The sequence below is a fragment of the Typopeltis vanoorti genome, chromosome 10, assembly GCF_054136105.1.
Source record: "Typopeltis vanoorti isolate ZY-2024b chromosome 10, IOZ_Tvanoo_1.0, whole genome shotgun sequence".
NCBI lineage: Eukaryota > Metazoa > Arthropoda > Arachnida > Uropygi > Thelyphonidae > Typopeltis > Typopeltis vanoorti.
In genome coordinates this window covers 129,671,049-129,693,876 of record NC_143558.1, presented here as the reverse complement: position 1 = coordinate 129,693,876, position 22,828 = coordinate 129,671,049, and the positions used below count along the sequence as shown (strand labels likewise).

Sequence of the window (22,828 nt, the reverse complement as noted above, 5' to 3'; positions counted from 1 at the left end):
GAACCTTCTGTGGGACCATAGGCACAAATAAGTCTCATTGTCCAGTTCCCCATTCTCATATTTGCCCAGATGGGGTGCTTAAGGGTACTGAACGAATGAAGATGGGCTATCAATTTGGGATTTAGCTGACCAAATTGTATTCTTACTGGTTAAACCAAAAAAAAACGAATGTAACATAAACACAAATAACAAACAATACTAAGCCCAACCACGTGGGTAACACTAAAGTCCTAACTAGGTGGAGCGCCCTCTAAGGGCAGTTCTAGGTGGCCTGGAATGTAGGGTGGGACCTCTGGTTTTAATCCTTTCTGAGTGCTGTATCCCTGAAAATGTCTCAGTGACTGAGACGAAATACAGAAAGTATTAAATTCAGTTTTAATCCTTTCTGAGTGCTGTATCCCTGAAAATGTCTCAGTGACTGAGACGAAATATAGAAAGTATTAAATTCAGTTTTAATCCTTTCTGAGTGCTGTAAAAAATCCATTAAGCCTCCAACATGATGTCCTCGCAGCACTTGAGCCTCTACACACAGACCTAACAATTCCTCACGTCACTGATGGAAATCGAACCCAGGTCTTTCCGACCAAAGAGCTTCGTTTACACTGACTGAGATATGAAGGCTCTAAGCATCTAGTTGCCAATGATAAAAGTTTTACATTTCACATGATCTCTTTAGCTCGTGAATGTTCAGTTCTTTACAGTACTATATGCTTATTAGCAGAGACTTAGGAAGACCTGATGTGAAAGTATTTTTTTTTTTTTTTGTTTATGATGACCCCACACATCAAAGGTCACAAAACTTATAACACTACAGTACAATGTGTGGGCAAATGATTAAGAAGAAAATGTAGCCTGTTGATATATTTCTTAAAGAGTGGGAGGTTGTACTCAGTGGGAAATACAGTATGAAGGAGATTGTTCGAAAGAACAGAGGTGGATGAAATGAAGGAAGCCAGCGAGAAGTTAGTTCAGTGTGTTCAGAGCCAGACAGTGTATGGGTGTTGGTCGGTGACTGCCCTAATTCTTACAGGGTTAGAAGAAAGTGGAGGAATGACAGTAGCCAATGTCCCATGAAAGTACCTATAGAAAAGTTATACCTCTGAAACAAGGCACCTATGATAAAGTGACTGAAGGATCATCTATTAAACAAATTTCCCTCTTCTGAATATCATCAAGAATTCTTAAGGAGGTCTTGGATGCTACACCCCAAATGCGATAATAGCACTACACAGTTGGTCAGATCTGGGACTTATAAAGAGCTGAGAAGAAGAGAGGTAATGTTTAGAACAGAAAAGAACACCAAGATTTTTCGGGGTTAAGGGGACTATGTAAGTAATATGCTTGTGCCAGGATAAACTGGATGTGATAGTCAACCCAAGAAGAGAAAAGCTGTTCTTGAAAGGAAACTGGAACATTATCAAAAATTATGGTGGATGAGGTACGATTTTTCTTATGGGTAATAAGGCAGGCTTGATTTTTTTTGGCATTGAAATTTACTAAGTTTGTCTTCACCTCATTTCAGAATGTTGAGAAGATCAATGTTCAAGTCACTGGTTTTGGAAGATCTTGAGGCATCTAACCATAGAGTACAGCAGAGTTTATTGAATGACAAAGAGAACTGTCAATGGCAAAGCTGTGACTTGAATTGAAGTCAGAGAAAGAGCATGAGTGAGAGAGAGAGCACAGAACCCTATTGCACACAAGCACTGATGGGAAAATCTGATGAGAGGAAGCCATGCCTTCCACCATTACACACACACACAATGAATGACCAGTGAAGAGGTTTGCAATTCACAGTGTAGGAGGGAGGCCATAAGATGACAGCTTGTTTAGGAAGCCTTGGTGCCAAACATGATCAAATGCCTTTGAAATAACGAAAGTGATAACATGAGTTTCTCCAAATCTTTCAATTGCCTGTGTCCAAAGGTGGATGAGATTAGCTAGGAGGTCAGCTATAGAATGAGAATGGCAAAATTCATTTGGTGATCAGTAATTAACTGTTGAGCCTCAAGGTAATGAAGAAGCTGATTGTTGATAAACTTTTGAAAGTACTGAGGTGATAGTAATGGGTTGATAGTTAGATGGCTGTCTTTTGTCTCCCTTCTTGGGTACAGGTAGGATGGAGGTACTTGCTTCCATGTTGTTGGGTAGATGCCAATAGACTATGGCAGTTTATATAGGCAATAAAAGATGATGTCATTTCTGAAGCACATCTGGAGGAATACCATCTAGGGATCAAAAGGACAACAGGGGTTTTCCTGATGTCCTTTTGACAAAAGTTCAAAGGGGCGCAGTGAGCAGTTACAAGAAGTGATTTGCTTTGGTTGTCCAAACAAGACTTGGAGTAAAAAAACTTGTCAAGAGGTCTGCCTTTTCATTGAGTGAAGTTACCATGATGCCATCAGGATGTAAGGGAGATGGCAACAGGAAACTGTAGATGTTATGCTCAACAGCCTTAGCAAGAGACCAGAGGGCTTGCCTGCCAGTTGAGTAGGAGGCAGGTTCATTGCATCTCATTCTTATGAAATCTGCTTTGGAATAGTTAACTTTTTTTTTTTTTGGCTGTGTGTGTATGCTGAATGAAAAACTGGAGTTTTTAATTTAAGCCATTGAATATAAACTGCATTTTTATCATGGACTGCAGAGGCACATTTTTTTGAGAACCATGGATTGGATATAAGTCAGGGGTTTGCAGGCTCTCATTCCAGTGAGGATTATTTTGATTATTAGTTCAGTGCAGGTGTTTGGATTGGGAAAGTGAAATCAGTAAATTGATATTGGAAAAGTGGCATAAAAATTCCAGAGTCCCAGGAGGAACAATTATAGTAATGCCATAAGGTATAAGGCTGAGATTGGCTGGGAGGAGAATGAACTGTAGAGAAGACTTGAATAAGATTGACGTTATTATGGACATTGAAGTTCCATAGGAGAACAATCTCACAATTTGGGTAATTAATTTGTAAGAAATAAATTTTTAGAGATATTTAGTCAAAAAGGGCAGCACGATTGTCAGGGTTAGGAGAGTGGTAAAGGGAGCAAATGAAGCTACGAAGTTATGCAAGGAAATCTTGAGCCAGAGCAAATCAAAAAGTGGGGATTCCAAGTTGGACAGCCTTTGCCGAAAGATATCAGATTTCACAAAAGCACATGTTCCACCCTTTTTTTGTGGAATGCATCATGCAGGATGTAGCTGGGACAGTTTAGGTAAACTGTCATTGTGCAGGATTCGAACTGAGGTTCTCTTAGGAAAAAGAGATCAGGTTTTGATCTCTTTTTCATTAATACCTTTTAGTTGGTGAAATGGATATGGAAGAGTTTTTTGATTGGATGGGTTGGGATGTATTTATTTTGTTATTTTGGATGGGTTGGGATGTATTTTTATTATTTGTTCCAATTTTTTTTGTTATGTTTTTCATATTTTTTAATTTTTTTGTTATTTTTATGGGAGTTTTTTTGTATTTTCAGTTGAAATGAAAGTCAGTCATAAAAATACTGACTTTCATGTATAGGGTGGTTGAGTCAGGAAACAAAGAGTTGGGACAAGCTGAGGTGAGGGAATTGTGTACATAACTCATGAACAGGGAAAACCCAAACTCCAGTCCACTGTGGCCTTGGGTAGCGCCTCCTATACTGGTGACTTGGTCTCTCTCCAGGCACGACCTGGCAAGGTAAGAGGCAGCAGGATTATTCACTAGCTGATTGGGAAGTCTCCAACAGATGCATTACCATCCGATTCCGTCTTGTGCATTATCCGGTGGCCAGTGTGGTAAACTGCTTTACTGCTAAACTCTCAAATGGAGAAGAAACTAGCTCCCTAGTTGAATAATGATAACAGTATGAAGAGTAAGTATGACCAGCAGTGCCATCACCCAAACTGCATATGAGAAAAAAGGAGGGGAAAACCAGAGACCCTACTCTGAGCATGAAACACTGCGGAAGACACATCTCCAAAAAGTAGGGTGGTAATATTTCAACAGGCAATGAAAGACGTTTACCACCTATAGATCTAGTTAGCATTTCCTCTCAACTAAAGAAGATATACATTTAAGGTATTCATATTTATTAATTTCATTTAAGAATCAATTCCTCAGCACTTGGAATTCTCTTAATTTTTTAAGTTAATATCTGGGTGATTCGAATATCCTTAATATTAAACAACTAGTTTTAAAGCATTATATATATATACTGGATAAATCCACATTCGGCCATAAGACTCGCCGTGAAAAATCCACTCTCCCTGACATCTCACATATTTCTATTCAGTCATTCACTTCCTCTTGTAATATATTTCACTCACAAAGAAAGAAGAGAAAAAAAATTCAGTCTTGCTAATCATGCTCATAATCACATGCTCTCATTCCCACTTCTACCATGTATTAAAAATCTCTTCTATATTTGTAGCAAGTGTTTCATTTAAAACGTATAATATACTTGATTAACCTCATCCATCCCTTTAGGATGGATAGAGTCCCCTAATGAGAAGGTTCATGACAAAATTAATGTGGCCGGTTCATCACTCCTTGCTAAATCCCCTAAAGGTAGTGTTCATGACTGTAATCCATGTGTGTTCACAGGGCCGGTTTGCCTGCTTGCAAGATGAAAAACAGCAGATAAACTGGCAGAAAAAACCCTGCTGTCCATGCCTAAGACCAACTAACTTGGCTATGGCTGAGGAAGATCCTTAAGCTCCTCACATCGTGAACAGGAATCGAAACTAGGACGCTCCTTCCCCGGGCATATGGTTGTGAAACGCAAAACCACTAGGCTAACTGCTTGGACTTGACAAGCATTTATATTCTCGTTTTAATCCTTTGTCTTAGAAAAGTTCTTCACCAACAACTAACATGTCTTTATCATATCCCATCTTTCCTAACAATGTGCTGAAATCTACAGTCCAAAATCTCTAAGCTATTCTCATATCAATATTCGATAATTCTGTTCACATCTTTGTTACTGGCTTTTTTGCACTAGACTTGGGACTCTCGATGATATTCAGTTCTCCTTCATTTATTTTGGTGGGATGCACCTAGGCTGGACTACTGACTTAGATGCACAGAACCTTTAATATGGACTTTCATCATTTGTATCTTTAATCAGTTTCTGGTAGAAGTTTGTTAATTTTACAATTTTGATCATCATCTTTTTTCCTCCATTTTACCGTAAAGGATAGTTTTCCTGTGCTGTTATTTCTCTCATATTATATGCCCAACATTATTATTATTATTATTATTATTATTATGAATCAGGGCTCCAATGAAGTCAAAAGACTCATCATGGGAGGTCCTTCCTAGAAAGCACAAAGTCTATCATACCACTAAGTGGCAGACTGGCCAGAGTGTCAGTTAGCCTGATGGCAAGTGGGTCCCCTTAAACATTATGTTAAAAATGTTAATGACCTTTTAGTAGCTTGAAAATATAATAGAAGTTCCAATATTATTACTGTATGCAACTAAAATTTATGTTGTATTACTATTTTAATAAAAAATTTTTAATAAAATCATTTTTCGAGGATACTTTATATTTAAGAATATAATAAGTAACTGAAAAAATAATTCTGATTTGGGTTATGCGATGCAAACGTTATATAGGCTTGGATCTTTAATATTGCGACCACGCAATGAAGCTTAGCTGGGAATCCCAGCCTGGTATTGTGACATGCAGCCAGAGCCAATTTTATATCAACGCAATGAAAAATAATTTTCATTGCGTCGGGTTCAGTTTAAGTGTGCTTTGTCAGTTCTTCACCTCGTGCTTGCTGTGTTTTATAAAAGGTACATATTTAATTAATATTTTTATATACTGTGGCCCTATGCCCTTTAATATATTTTCTTTCATTGTATAATATCAATATAAAAATACTAGATAGTATATATATTTAAGCTGCAGTCTCAAATAATATATACACATAATGCAAGTTCAATAAATAATGATACCTTTTATTTACTCTACAGTTAAAATTACTGTGATCATTAAAATTGTTGTCAATAACAGATGCATCTATAAAGCATATTTCCATTGATGTGTTCTTGCGGCATAATTGTAAATGTTCATTTTCCCCAATGTGGATTATTTTTAATTACCGTATTTGCTGGCATATAAGACATACTTTTTTCCTTTGAAAGTAGGTCTGAAAAACAGGGTGCGTCTTATACGCCGATACTCAGTTTTTTATTACTTTCATTTCTGGAAATTTTCTCTGTTCCAAGTTACGTGATTTCTTTCTTGCTTCTTTGCGGTGTGTGAGAGCATTCCTGTTACATAGGGTTCAGTGGATGTGCTTAAAACTGCTTAAAGGAGTGTTTGTACATGTTCACGCAAAAGACTGGATGGAGGAGGAATGAAGTTATGGATATATAAAATTTCTAGGTGCCCTGGCGGACTGTTGAAGAAGCCTGCCATGCTAGTATGGGATCAGTTTTGTTCTCACAGAACAGAAGATTTTAAAAATAAACTCAAGGAATTGAAAACTCAGTCCTCAGACCTCTTGGAATTAGCTATAATTCCAAGAAGTCTAACTAGTCAACTTCAACCTTTAGATGTCTGTATTAATAAATCATTTAAGGGATTTATGAAGGAGAAGTGGAACAGCTGGATGCAGTCTTCAGATTTTGAGGTTACATCATCAGGAAGAAGCCTAGCATTTTGCAAGTTTGTGAGTGGATCAAAGCTTCATGGGATGCTGTAAAAACTGAGACAGTGGTTAAATCATTTAAGAAGTATGGCATTAGTAATGCACTAGATGGCATTTGTTGTATGAGGACTCAGATTCTGATTTAGAAGAGGTTTCAAGTGTCTCTTCATTTAGCTCTGGAGATGAATTTCTGGGTTTTGATGAAGATTAAAAGGTGGGTACTCTTTCTTAGTTAGATTAGGTATTTGTTGAAAGTACTAACTTATTACTTTATATTTGAAATACTGTAAATTCATTATAATATTCAGTGATAAAGTTTTTTTCCTAAAAAATGTGTACAAAAAAAGGGGGTCCATCTTATACGTCGGCAAATATGGTAAGTTTTAATTTCATGAATATTACTCCTACCAGCATGGAAAAGAAAAAGCCAAAATCTGGATCACTTAAGCACAAAGGGCGACAAGAAGGAGAAAGGCAGAAATCAGCCAAGCAATGCCAGTCTATTACAGATATCATAATACCACTACCACCATCCACATCAATGTACAGTTCTGCAACAAATAATCCAGAAACAAGAAACAATACTCATGGTGATGATGCAATGACTTATGAATTAGAAGAACAGGAAAGAGCTACTTTGAATGTAGAGACAAATACAATAACATCCTGTACTCACCAACCTAGGCCCAGTACTTATTCTGGCTTCATTGTTCCAGTATCTTTACTACCTGTAGTTGAAACATCTGAACACATAGCTTCAACTAGTTACAGGGAATCAGATATACCTTCAGGCATAATTTACTTGGTTTTTGAAGTGCATCCTATAAATGAACCTACACAAGAAAATGAAAGATCAACTGCTGGAATTTTCCATTATCCATCATGAGCAAATCCGAAAGTTTTTTGCTGAACATCCATTTCTGCCAATTGATGCTCATTTGCATAAGAGGAAAATTATGAATGACTCAGTCTCAAGAAAATGGCTAACATATAACAAAGAAAATAGGTGCTTATATTGTTCATATTGCTTGGCCTTTGAGTCTCCCAATATTTATAATCCATCGCCTTTGTACGTGGCTTTAGTGACTACAGGCATATTCAGCCAGAGCTTGGCTTTACACGAATTGACAACACATGTCAAAAATTATTACTAGACACCTCCAGGGAGTCCAAAGACTCATCAAGGGAGGGCACCTGCTCTGCAACTATCTCCGCCACTCAATCCACCAAATGACCGCAATTACACCAATGCCATCTACTGCCGACCACCAACCACTAGTATTTCAAAAAAAAAACATCCATGCCACGGTAGGATTCGAACCTGCAGCATTTTGGCTGGAGAGCAGATATGCTAACCAACATCCAGCCAGGCTGGTCAAGTTCAGCAATTTATCAATGTGGTTAATGATGGTACCTTAGATAATTTTTTTTGCATCTTCACTAATTAAAAAGAAAGAAGACTTGTTGAAGCAGAGGAGTATTGTCATGAGGATTATAGACATCATAAAGATGTGAGGCAAGCAAGAAATTCCCTTGAGAAATGAATCCGCCTACACTCTGGATAATGAGGTTCTGAATCACAGCAATTTTTTAGCTATGGTGCAGTTGATGGCAAAATATGACCCCATTATGGCAGCTCACATTTCTGCAGTACAAAACAAGTCTACACAAAGAATCAAACGATTAGAACAACAAGGAAAGGCTCAAAGCAAAGGCTGTAGCAGACTTGTTACATACTTGAGTAAAACAACTATTAGCATGTTAATCCAAATTATGGAGAATATGATAACGGAAAGAATTCTCCTGAAGTTTCTCAAGCAAAATATTATTCTATTCCAGTTGATTCAACACAAGATAATTCATCCATCAATCAGTTTAACATTATTATTCGGTATGTACTTAAAAAGGTGTTATCTGTGAGCGACTGCTTTCAGTTGCCAAGTAATGATCGTATAGGACAGGGACTTTTTGATCTATAGACCGAAACATTACAGCATCTTAAAAATTGATACCAAAAAATGTTCATCTGATAGTACAGATGAAGCTGCAAGCTACCATGGCTAGTATAATGCTTTACAAAGTAAAATTACTGATGTGGATGATCAACATGTTCATATATGGTGCTATGCCCATGTCTTGAATTTGGTGATAACTGAAACAACAGAATGTTGTGTGCCTACAGTTCCTTTTTTCAATTTACTCAAGAATTTATTTCCTGAATTCATTTGGCATCAGAAACCTGGAGAAATTACTTCTTGGTATGAGACCCAATGCAGAGAGCCTGGGAAACTAGATTATCAAGGGAGGAATAGAAAAAATGTGTGTGAAAGTTCAGCTATCGTGTTTGTATACCATAAAGATATGAATGCCTTTGAACATGGTTATGTATGTGGCAAAGGAGCAGAAAAATATGCTATCGGTTTGGATCTTTTAGTGAGAACAGTAAATAACCTTGTTTGTTTCTATGTATATTTTGCTAAATATTAATGTAGTTAACCCTATGGGAAGTGACTGTATTTACTGTTCTAACATCAAAAACAAAGGCAATGCTTTGCCACCGGAATTTTGTAAAATAGCTCTATATAAGGAGGGAAAAGAGAAAATTAATTCTAGAACAAGACCAAATAGACTGCATATCTAATTATAATAGGCAAGGTCGTAAACTGTTATGTCTATACACAAATGCCAGGAGCATTAGAAACAAAGGGGTTGAATTTGTTGCTTTATTGAATACGATGTGGCCTAAGATTGTTGGCATTAGTGAAACCTGGCTATCAGATATGGTAAGTGGGATCGAGTGTAACGGATATACTTTTTCTAGAAATGACAGAAGAGTTAGGAGAGGAGTGCTACTAATGATATCAAATGACTTAAGTCCAGTTAGGGTAGAAACACAAGAAAAATGTCCCATGTAACGATGAGTTTGAGTCTATCTGGTGCGAAGTGGAGGTTAACAGAATTAAATATATGGTGGGATGTTGCTACAGACCTGGCAGTTCTGTGCCTGGTAGGGGATGAAGAAATGCATCGCCAATTTAGTCTTATGGGTACCAAGCAAATGATCATAATGGGTGACTTTTATTTTCCAAACATTGATTGGGTAGAAGAGAAATCTAATGATCAGAAAGAACAGGAATTGAATTGTTGCAAGACATTTCTCAAGCAGCATGTGAAAGAAGGAACTAGAGGTCAAAGAGTGTTGGATTTGCTCACAGCTTCAGAAGGGATCTCTGTTAAGAATATGGCTATTTTACCACCAATTGATGACAGTGATTATGCAGTTCTTTCTCAGGAAGCATCTACTTGTATTGAAGCTCCAATTAAAACAGGTTACATGCTGAACTACAAAGCAGGAAATTATGATCAACTTAGAAGAATACTATCTTTGGTCCCATGGTATCAGTTATTGAATGGAAAAAATGTCAGCAATGCATGGGAATCTTTGAAAAAGTGCTTGAATGAGGCAGTATCTCAATGTATCCCTGGGTGTGAAATGGACGTGCAGCCTTATTAAGCAAGAGATCCACAAGATGATGTGGAAAGAATATCACGAGAATAACAGTGAGAGGCGTTATGAAATATATAAAGCTCAGGCTAGAAAAGTAACGAGTATTGTGAGAAAACTAAAACAGAGTATGAAAAGAAGTTGGAAGTTTATTTTGCACTCAGCTAGACTATAATAAATGTAGTTTAATCCTTTATCCAAGTGTAAGCAGACAAAGTTTGTGCTTGAAAATATCTTCAGGACTGAGGTAAGGTGGCACATCCCTTGGCAACTCTCAGCAAAGGTGGACCAAGCTCTCCTCACTCCTTGTTTCAGTATCTCCCATAATGCAAAGCACATCTCCTTGTGGAGATGTATACTTAATACATGGCAGTATACATGTATATATATCAGTATACATATCCACAAGGAGATGTGATTTGCATTATGGGAGATACTGAAACAAGGAGTGATGAGAGTTCGGTCCACCTATGCTGCAAGTTGCCAAGGGATGTACCACCTTACCTCAGTCCTGAAGATCTTTTCAGGTGCAAACTTTGTTTGCTTACACATGGATAAAGGATTAAATTAAATCTATTATTATTATTATTATTCAGGCCTCCGTGGAGTCAAAAGACTCTTCGTGGGAGGTCCTTCCTAAGAACATAAAGTCTGTCAAGACTCATCGAGGGGAGGTGCCCCCCTAAGAAACACAAAGTCTATCATACCACTCCTTAAACTCATTGACCTTCTCGCTCTCACCACTCTATCAGGCAATGCATTCCACGGCTCAACCACCCTCCATGCAAAAAAACCACTCCTCACCCTCTTGCTCACAGTTTCCTTTCGTAACTTCCAGGGATGGCCTCTTGTCATCACTCCTTCCCGCTGTTCAACCAAGTGAAAGAACTCCCCAGTGTCAACCCTATAACCACCTCTCAACAGTTTGAAAGTCTCAATCACCTCTCCTTCTTCTATCCGCCAAACTTTGCAGTCCACATTCCCTCAGCCGATTCTCATAACTATCCTTGTACAGTCCTGAGACCATCTTTGTCATCCGTCTTTGTATCTTTTCCACAGTTAATTTATCCCCTTCAAATCCTGGGGACCAAATCTGAGAACAATAATCCAAGTGTGGTCTGATCAGAGACTTATACAATGGAATGATAACCCTCTTATCTCTATAGGTCAGTGTCCTTCTCATAATTGCAGCAATCCTCTGTGTTACCTTCACCACCTTTGCAATATGTCCCCTAAACTTCAGGTTTCTATCAATAATCAACTCCAGATCTCTTGTCTCCCCAACTTCCTCCAGTATAACTCCTCCCATAGAGTATACAGCATCCCATCGATGTTTCCCAAACCTCAAGACCTTACATTTTGCTGCATTAAACTGACACCCTCATTATTTGCCCATCTATCTAGCTTATTCAAATCCTCTTGCGGGGCTACCACATCTGCACTATTACTAATAATCCTTCCCAGCTTCGCATCATCCGCAAACAACTGAATATCCCCTTACAATCCACTGGCAATGTCATTGATATAAAGGTTAAACAATATAGGTCCTGTGGTTTAACCTTTATGATATAAAGGTTAAACAATATAGTACTGAGCCCTGTGGGACCCCACTTGTAATCTTCTGTCTCCTTGAAACTGCTCCACCATACACAACTCTCTGATACCTATCAGACAGCCAATCCTGAATCCAGTTGACCAATCTGATATCCAGACCCATGTGTTGCAACTTAAATATCAGCTTACTATGTGGCACCCTGTCAAATGCCTTTGCTAAGTCTAAGAAAATTGCAGTATATGCCTTTCCTTCATCTAATGTTCTTGTAACTTTATTATAAAAGGCTAGCATATTGCTAAAACAAGAGCGCCCTTTCACAAATCCATGTTGACTCTCACAGATAACATTACCCTCATCTGTCCAGTGCTGTATATGGTCCCTCACTACTTTCTCGAAGTTCTTAACTACTGATGACACACAGACTGGTCTATAATTAGACACTTCCAGTCTGTTACCACCCTTATGCAATGGCACTATCTTACCTTCCTTCCATTCCCTGGGCACCTTTGCCGAAGCCAGACTTTCATTGAAAAGCCAGGTTAAAGGCACTGTCAGTTCCCTAGCACATTCTCTCAAAACTCGTGGTGAAATACCATCCAGTCCAAAAGCTTTACTGACATCCAGAGTTCTCAGTATCTGAAACACACTCTCCTCCTATACCTCTAAACCTTGAACCTGCCCTATCCCTCTAGCATTAAAACTGACTCCTCCAGGATGAAATACTCCAATAAAGTGGTCATTAAACAATTCCACTATGTCCTCTGCATCAGTCACTCAATTCCCATTTTTATCCCACAATATCATTCTTCCACAGTCATTTCTCCTCCTACTGGCCACATAGCTAAAAAATTCCCTAGGATTTTCTTTGGATCTTAGGGCCAATCTCCTCTCATATTCCAGTTTCGCTTTCCTTACCACACTAGTCACTCTTCTGGCCTGTGTCTTATAATCTTCACGCATCCTCTCTTCACCTGTCTCCTTATATCTCTTCCATAGCCTCTTATTTAGTATAGTATAAAAAGAAATTGGCCATGCAAGCTAAAATCAATTCAAAACAATTATATCATTATGCCGCAAGCAAAAGAAAGAATGAATGTGAAAGAATAACTTTATTGAATGCAGATGGTACATGAGTGTCGGAAGTCAAGAAGATTGTTCAGTTAATGAGTGCTCACTTTGCTAAGATATATCAACCAGGTGTATGTAGCATGGTGCACAGTGCTACTGCTACGTTGGATGAAGAGTTACTTAAGAGGTTCATGAAAACAAGGTTGAAGAGCTCTTGCATAACCTGGATAAGAATTTGCCAATAGGAAGAGATGGAATATCAGCTCATCTGCTAAAGGAATGTTCAGCTGAATTGGCTAGGCCTTTCACACATTTGTATAACTAGAGTCTCAGCTCAGGAATGATACCACAGGAATGTATGATAGTTCCATTGCACAAGGTTGGCACAAAAACTAGTTATATTTATAATAATTAGTGTCTAACTACCGACCTACAAGTATCTCTGATGTGGTAGAAGATTTTAGAGAAGTTGGTAAGAACTTGCATACAGAAATGAGTAGACACACATTCTATACTCTGCAGGATATAGGATACCACACGAGTTGCTGTGTAAACTGCAGAATATGGGATTGGAATATAATCAATTGACTTGGATCAGGGGATGGTTGACAGACAGATATCAAAAAGTGATATACAGTGGGTGTGAATCTGCCAGATTTAAGGTAACCAGTGGTGTACCTCAGGGTTCGGTCCTTGGGCCATTATTGTTCAATCTATACATTAATGACATCAAGCAGGGTCTATCATCTGATGTGCAATTGTTTGCACATCTGATGTGCAATTGTTTGCTGATGGTGCGAAGACAGGCAGGGCAATCAGGGATGCTACTGATATTCAACAATTACAAAATAATTTCAATAGACTGGAAATTTGGGTAAATGAAAATGGCTATCAGTTTAATGTTAGTAAGTGTGAAGATATGCACTTTGGCATGATTAGAGTTCCAGCAGCATATTATATTAGTGGGATTATGCTACAAGAAACTGAATAAGCAAGGGATCTTGGTGTATTGGTGGATAAGAATTTAAAGTTCAAAGGTCAAATAGCAAAAGTTGCAAATACAACTCAGAGGATTATTGCTATGTTGAAGCAAACCTTTATATGTAAGGATAAGGAAGTAATTTTGCCTCTTTATAAGGTTTTGATAAGACCACATTGGATTACTGTGCATAGATTTGGTTTCCCAGGTCCCAAGGGGATAAAGAAGTTGTGGAAAGGGTGCAAAGAAGGGTTATAAAGATTATATCTGGATTATGGGATTTAGATAATGAGGACAGATTGCGAGTATGTGGATTGCAGACGCTGGTTAACAGGAGAAAGAGGGGATGTGATAGAGGTCTATAAACCTTTGAATGGGTGTTATAGCATTTAAAGTGATGAAATTTTTCGTTATATGGAAGGCAATGTGAGAACACGGGGGCATCCATGGCAGTTAAGGTTGTTCTCAGTCAAGAAAGGGGTAAGAGCTAGGTTTTTCTCCCAGAGAGCAGTGAGTGAATGGAATAATTTGCCCTTAGAGGAAGTGAGTGCATCTAGTGTAAATGAATTTAAGGGAAGGTACGATAGCTGGGTTGGGTAATTTACAGCCTCCCTCGATGAGCCCTTGACTCCCTGGAGGTCTCAGATAATAATTTAGCAACTTTTGTGAAACATCATACACCAGAATGGCTGTATGGATAGAAGTTGTTGGAAAACATCTAGGACAAGAAAAATGAAACGATTAAAACTAATTGGTGAGACAAGATGGTCAGGAAAATCCAATGCAGGAACAACTATATTTGGACATCCTGATGATGCCGCTATCAGCACTTTTGTAAAGCTATTGACATGCTTATCAATGATACAAGATTCAGACAGGTTTGATAGAAAAACAAAACAAGAAGCAATGTTTTACTTCAAAGTCTTCTAAAGTTTGAAACAATATTGATGGCATTTACTTATTTGTATATATTTGAAACTACAGCCCCATTATCAAGTTATTTACAGACAAGTGGTTTAGATATGTTTAAGAGCTGCCTCTTAACTGGCAATGAAGGAAGAAAAGAATGGCAGATGAGCTTATAGATGAAGGAAATTCTGATTCTCTAGCTGATTTTTCAGTAAATGTGTTTAACCTAATAATGGACCGCATTCTCCAGTCAACAGATTCACGCTTTCTTCAACACAAAAAGTTGTATAAAGATTTATCCTGCTTAGACCAAGCAAGGTTTAAAACTTTGCTGAGAAGCAAAGTTTGAAACAATATTGATGGCATTTACTTATTTGTATATATTTGAAACTACAGCCCCATTATCAAGTTATTTACAGACAAGTGGTTTAGATATGTTTAAGAGCTGCCTCTTAACTGGCAATGAAGGAAGAAAAGAATGGCAGATGAGCTTATAGATGAAGGAAATTCTGATTCTCTAGCTGATTTTTCAGTAAATGTGTTTAACCTAATAATGGACCGCATTCTCCAGTCAACAGATTCACGCTTTCTTCAACACAAAAAGTTGTATAAAGATTTATCCTGCTTAGACCAAGCAAGGTTTAAAACTTTGCTGAGAAGCACCTTGAAGATGAAGCATTGGAAGGTATTATTAAGCTCTCTCCACAAATCAGCAAAGATCAAGTAATATCGAAATTGTTTTCTTTTGCTTCGAACTTTGATGTATTAAAGCTATTGCTTAATGATGGTGAGAATATTGATTCCAGTTGAAACAGGTGTAAAATTTGTAGCACTTGCCCATGTACTAAAAATTCTGGCATCCAATAGACTTCATGACAAGGCATATGATGACCTTTACGAACTTTATAAACTCATCTGCACACTATCAATTACTCGAATCCAATGTGAGAGGACATTTTCAAAGCTAAAGATCATAAAGACAAGACTAAGAAATTCACTTTCTGAGGAGAACTTGGAATCATACATGTTGCTATCCATTGAAAAGGAATTGTTAGATGAATTGGATGCAGCAGCAATTATTGACAGATTCACACAATCATCTAGTGAATTCAAACGACTGCTTTTAATGTAGTGGACTCATGAAATTTGCTTTTGAACTACCTGTTAATGTAAAATGTTCAGTACAAGCAAACTATTTAAAAATATCCACCATTTATTTAATATTTAAAAATAAAAAATTCATTCATAACAATCTGTATTTACAATTAGTATCTACTGTATACTTCCAGTAATATGTACAATATATGTACCTGTAATTACTAAAAAATATACACTTATTTTGCAAAAATTTTAATTATACCTTTTTTCCATGTATTTTTTGAAAATTTTATTTATTATAAAAATTAAAAGAGAGCCTTATGGTTATGGGTGGGACCTCTTTGTCTCCTGGCAACCAATATTTTTAGACCCAGTCCGCCTCTGATACCACTCCTTGAACTCGCTGACCATTTGTGCTCTCACCACCAAGCAAAAGAACTCCCCAGTGTTAACCCTGTAACTACCTCTCAACAGCTTAAAAGTTTCTACCATATTTTTTCCGAGTTTTTTGATTAAAAATGTATTAAGACATAACTAAAATAAAGAGCCAAAAGAATTCAGTTCAGCGATGCAAAATTATATAAGCAAAATGGATATTAGATCCAACGTTATTCAAAACCTTATCCAAATGGACTAATAAAAGGTGAATATATAGACACTTGGGAGGAGCCTATGTCTTCTAAGTTGTCTGCACTACTTAGAAGTATTCCGTATTCGGAAAGCCAAATGTAGAAACTTTCATAGTTTCTACATTCGGCTTTTAAATAATGCTGGATCTAATATCCACTTTGCTAATATAATGTATTAAGGCTTTTTGTTTTTTAATAGCTGATAAAGAATACTTTCATTAGTTCTCATTTCTAAACAAAATAATACATCATTCTGAAATCTAAAATAATAGCATTTTCATTGAATACTGTATTAAAACGGCGTGTAATTATTATAATTATTACATTTTTTAAAGGAGGAAGCGTCCACACAAAAAGTGTCAAAAACTTCAATGTTCACTTTTATAAAGTTAAGATCTTGAAAATTTCATGCCAGCTGGGGCGTCACCCGGTTAAACATGTTCGCCCGTTGTTTTCACTAGGACGAACAGCGAAAACTCAGCTACCGGAACGAACCTGAAAGCACACCCCAACTCAACATCACCAGAGTTAAAGATTTGTACTATCAACATAAGAAGCCTGAATGGCAAAGAAATGGAGCTAGCTGAGGAATTAGATAAGTACCAGATCAACATAATACAGGTGACTGAAACAAAAAAGACAAAAACTGGCAAGATCTTTCTGAGCAATAAATACAAAATGTTATATTCAGGAAATGACGGAGTAGCCATAGTATTCAACACAAAACACAAGGCTAATCTTCTTGAATGGCAGGCAGTCTCAAATAGTGATGTGGGCTAATATCAGAATGGGAAATCAGACAATGAGACTTATTTGTGCCTATGGTCCCACAGAAGTTTCTAAGGTAGAAGTGGAGGAATTTTTTGATGCTTTAGAAAAAGCAACTGACAATGAAAAAGGAAAAGTTGGTCCTTGTTGGGGATCTAAATAGCAGAGCAGGAAATGATTGTCAGACATACAAAAATATTATTATTATTATTATTATTTGACACCTGCAGGGAGTCCAGAGACTCACCGAGGGAGAGTGCGCCAACAGCAGCATCGAACGATTAGTCCAACTACTAACCGCGCTCAAATTTACTTAAATGAGCCATTAGTAGCAGAGGCCCAACCAATCGACCAACCTTTGCCAGCAAAGGTTGGTCGATATTTTGGGAAAATTTAGAGAAAAGAGCGAAGCTAATAATAATGGCAAATACCTGTTGGATTGCAGCTCAGGACACGGACTGGTTATTACTAACACCATGTTCCAACATAAAAATGTGCACAAATTCACATGGAGAGAAGAGGCAAGGAATAAGAAAAGTCTCATTGATTATGTTATTGTTGATAGTGATGTTTTCTCCCTAATGCAGGACACCAGAGTGTACAGAGGATTTGAAATTGGAAGGGATCACTATTTAGTCTTGAACAGGATAAAACAATTTCATATTGAAAAGAATAACATGCAAGAAAGTTTTAAGCGAATAAAAGTTGAGCAGCTCTCAGATGTGAACTGTAAACTAAAATGCACAAACATTGGAAAAAAAAAATTTAAGAGTTTGAGAACAGCAACCAAACCTTGGAGATTCAGTGGCAAGCCTTGAAGAAAACCCTGATTGATTCAGCCAGAGGGGCATGTGGTGAGGAAGTCTGCAAGGATAGAAAAATCAGAACTCCATGATGGACACAGGAAGTTAAAGAGGCAGTAAAGGAAAAGAAGAAAGCACATCAAAAAGTTCCTGGCAAATAAGTTAGCTTTTACTCTTAGAGAATACAGAGACAAATGTAAGAAAGCAAAACACTGTGTAAAACTAGCTAAACAAAAGTCATTGAAGGACTTTGGCAAGAACATAGAAAATAAATATCAAGAAGGTGGCAAGATATTCTGGAGGTTGTTGAAGAAGCTCAGAAATGGAGGAAAGAGTGCTGAGTTAGAGATGATAAAGGTGACATGAAAATGGGAGAAAAAGATATCTTTGAAGTATGGAGTAATTACTTTGAAAAATTAGTAAATGAAACAAGCAGTGATTGCACAGTGGTAAAAAACACTCAACAGGCATACAGTCAGGAATACATAAACATATTTTAAGCAGAAAAAGCCATCAAAGGATTGAAATGTGGAAAGGCAGCAGGAGTAGATATTCGACCAGAAATGGTTAAGTATGGTGGTATAAAAGTCTTACAGTGGCTGCACTACATAGTTCAGAAAGCCTAGACAGAGGGACGAATTCCCAATGATTCCCAATTCCCAATAGAGTATCCACTGGGATACTGATTTATTATCCATTGGGATATGATTAGAGTATCTTTAATAGTACCCATATATAAAGAAGGAAATAAAACTAAATGTGAGAATTACAGAGGTATTTCCCTACTGAGTGTTCTTCCTGACAAGATCTATGCAGGTATACTTGAGAAACGGTTGAGAAGAATTGCTTGGTGAAGAACAAGCTGGATTCAGGCCAAATAGAGTCTGTCAGGATCAGATCTTCACTTTACGACAAATAGTTGAGAAAGCATGGGAATATAACAAAGATCTGTATTTAAGTTTTGTTGATCTGGAAAAGGCATATAACAAGGTGCCAAGAGAGAAGCTCTTCAATACGCTACAGTTATACGGTGTCAATGGGGCATTATATCAAGCAATACTTAGTCTTTATTTGAGTTGTAAGTCAGCAGTTAGAATTTAAAGAAGTACAGGAAGATGGTTTAATGTTAAATCTGGTGTGAGACCAGGATGTACATTATCTCCTATGTTATTCATTATCTATATGGATCACATTATGAAGGAAAGTGGTATAAAACATGATATCAGAATTGGAGATGTTAATGTATGCTCTTTGCTTTATGTGGAGGATGTTATACGTCTAAATAAATCCGCTACATGTTTGCAAGATTCCCTGACTAAACTGAATAACTGTTGTAATAGATATGGTATGAAGGTCAGCATTAAAAAGACAAAGACAATAAAAATAGTTAGAATTGCTGAAAATGTCAACTGTGTTGTGAACGGGGAATCCGTGGAACAAGTAAAACATTTCAGCTACTTAGACACGATTTTTAGTGAAGATGGTAAATTAAATATGGAAATAGACAACAGAATCAACAAAGCTGGTATGGTAGGAAGTCAATTAAATAAATTCATATGGGACGAGAGAAATTAGTCAGAACACTAAATTAGCTGTATACAGGAGTGTTCAAAAACCAGTTTTAACTTATAGTTCTGGGCGCTAGGTCAGAAGTAAAACACTTGACCAAAGACTAGAGACTGCAGATATGAGATTCTGAGGAAGATTAGAGGCATGAAGAGATGGCATCAATGGCAATATCATATTAAAAATGAGGATATTAGGAAAGAACTTGACCTTGTCAGCATCCTGGAATGCATTAGCAGAGCTAATCTCAGGTGGTATGGTCACTTAAACAGAATGGGTGAGAAAAGATTAGCAAAACAAGTGTTCTCTGCCAGGTTGGCAGGAAAACGACCCAGAGGAAGACCAAGATATAGGTGGATTGATATGGTACAAAGTGCCTTAGACGATAGAAATATAAGATCTGATAATTTTGGAGTCTTGACAAGTAACAGACTGATTTGGAGGAAAATTGTAGATAAGAAATTAGTAACGATGTAATTTTTTTCATGTAGTACTATCATATCCTGTACACCCCTTGAGGATACATGTCAGGAATTTGATGATGATATCTTGAAAATTGCATGCCTAAATTATTTGGATTTGTCTTCCAGTCAGTTAGCGAATATGTAACTGGAGGTCTTGTCCTGTTTCGAGCACCATTTCTTTTTATTATGCACATTTATGTTGAATTTTATGTTGAAAAAAAACACGTAAAAAACGTTTCAGCGATAAAACATTTTCTTAAAATACCGAGGAAGCAGGGGTTTGCTACAATTACGAGCATTGTTCTTATTAAGCAGTATGTTTTAATAGCTATGGATTTTTATAATTAGCAGAACTGTTGTTAGATGATGGTACTGCGACAATTTCTTAGGGCATTTTATATTTTAAGTAATTAAATCAATGTCAGCCACCAGCTACCCGCTTCCTTTAGTACTCGGCGTACTTTTTTTTTTTCAGATATTAGATGCTATTTATCAGATACTACCATTATTAACAGATAAAGCGAGTAACGAAGTCGATAGTTATCGCTTGAAGGATGCGATCTTCTGTAGAAATGACATTTTCACCCACTTTTACAACCCCACCGTCGGGGTTGGTCAAATGCGTGAAAACTGTCAGAGGTCCGTGAGTAATGTAGCTAAAGAAACTACTTCAAATTTTATCGAAAATCGTGTAACGACATGCCCCTCCCCCTTTATCACTTTAGTCCTATTACAAAGAATTTCTCAGACCTATTTCTGCACAGAAATGACAGGAGTCACAATAATGGATAAAATGAAAAGCAGCGAAATCAGAAATAAGCTTGGAATCACAAACTCCCAAAATGAAACAGTTCTTTGCTATAGAGAAAAATGGAAAAAATACTTACAGAGAATGAATACAAGCAGAATACCTAAACAAATTCAAAATTACCACCCAAAAGGTACTCGATGCAGAGGAAGCCCCTTAAAAATATGGAACTGAGTTCGGAAGGGGGCCACTTGGCCTATAAGCCTGGAAAGGAATTTGGTCAAAATTGGCTGAACGATGTTATTTGTAACGAATGAGAAGGATCCGATCTTATGATTCCACACCGGGATGAAATTATCATGGAAGTATTACCGACGCTGGGAATAACTATATTCCAAATTTGATAGAAATCAGGTAAAAGATGTGAGCTCTAGAAAAGGCTGCTAAGAGTTGATTTTCCGATTCCCCCCCCCCCCTTCATTTTAGTCAGATTACGCTGAATTTTTCATCTTCAGTATTGCAAGAATAAACTATTCTCCAAATCTCATCAAACTCGGTTGAGCACTGAGACCTATGGATGTATCTGCGAAAAAGAATCACAATAATGATTTGGGGGCGTTTATTATTATTATTATTACTACTATTAACTGAATTTAAAGCTTCAAATCCTGGTGACACTTCCGTCGAATAATACTCCGAACTAAGTTTTCAGAGCACTTTTCAAAAAGCCATTTTATTTTCATTGGGTAGTTATTGTTTTGTATTTTTGTTTTTTAATACAAAGAAATTTCCACCGAATTTTGACTTCATGGTAACCATAAATTCCAACCACAGATTCGCTGGGCCCTTGATGAATCTAAGGACCCTGTGAAGATGCTCATGCAATGATCTTGGGACAAGATTTCTTTGTTAAGTGGACCTCCTGATACGAACACCATGAAGTGTATAATAATAATAATAATCACAAGATGGCAGCACTTCATATTATAGTAATATAATAAATTAATGATTTCCTAAGAACATTCATTAAAAAAAAAAAAAAAATACTATTCCGTTTCATTACTTTGGGCGTGACTTACAGATTGCTGACACATTATTTTATATTTTCAATTTCAAAAGCAATTAAAAAAACTAAAATATCCCATTATGTATGGAAGGAAATACTAAAATATATACATCCTAGAATTATAATTAATGTTATCATTAACAAGACAATTAACCACAGAATCATTTGCTTAGCGAATAGCCGAGATAATTTCATATAATTCAGTTTTGAGCTTTAAAATGTTGCTTGTTGTAACGAGACAGGCAAACTCCTTTCCTGATCAAAAATGATCATACAGGCTTGCTGTAAAAATTGATCAAAATATTCTTTCACAAACATAGTCATCCATGCATTTCTTATTTTATGTATTTATGTTCATATGTTTGGAAAAATTGGAATAATTCGACAGTAAGCTAATTCCCGAAAAAGTAAAATGGAGTATACTAAAACACTGCGTAATGGATTCAATAACCGACATTTATATTTAATAAAAAAAAAAAAAATTAAAAAAACGCATTTCTCTCTCAAAAGCAAACAAACTTCCGCCTAACAATTAACTCACGTACCTTTGCGCCAATTTGATTACCACACTGTCCGGCTTGAATGTGCACAATTTCTCTCATTTTGAATACTGTATAAAGTTCTAAAATGAAACAGAACAACTTCAGTAACTGTGATACAAGACACAACCAATAAGACCCTTACACAACCAATAAGACATCAACAACGCAAGAAATGCAATTTTCAAATACAGTAGTAGCTTTTGTCATGCGCATTTCTGTCTCAACTTAAAAGAAACAACCAATCGGATAGCTCGTACACTCCGCTTGATACCAGTGCAGGCCATAATTACCTGACAAGCCACATCATCAGTATCTAGTTAGAACCGGTTGCGTTGTACAGGGAGGCTTAGGAAGTTGTACTTTGACTCCCAAGATGCTTTTAGAGACATGCGCACATGGCGTTAAAGGATTTCTTTCCAGTTACATACAACGGAAGTTCAATTTTCGTAGGTATGTCGATTGCATATAACATATTTGACAAAGAGAGAGAGTTAAAA

At 37.0% G+C, this 22,828-nt stretch overlaps 1 protein-coding gene across 1 annotated transcript in view; it reads right to left on the bottom strand.

Moving 5' to 3' along the window:
* The window catches only part of LOC150102790 (tubulin beta-2 chain-like), a 111,322-nt gene extending 88,817 nt beyond the window's left edge, over positions 1–22,505 (bottom strand). The window contains exon 1 of the mRNA XM_090398760.1: positions 22,335–22,505. Coding sequence (XP_090254886.1) covers positions 22,335–22,391 — 57 coding nt within the window. The 5' untranslated portion in view covers positions 22,392–22,505. The remainder of the gene's footprint in view (positions 1–22,334) is intronic.
* Between the last annotated feature and the right edge of the window lie 323 nt (positions 22,506–22,828).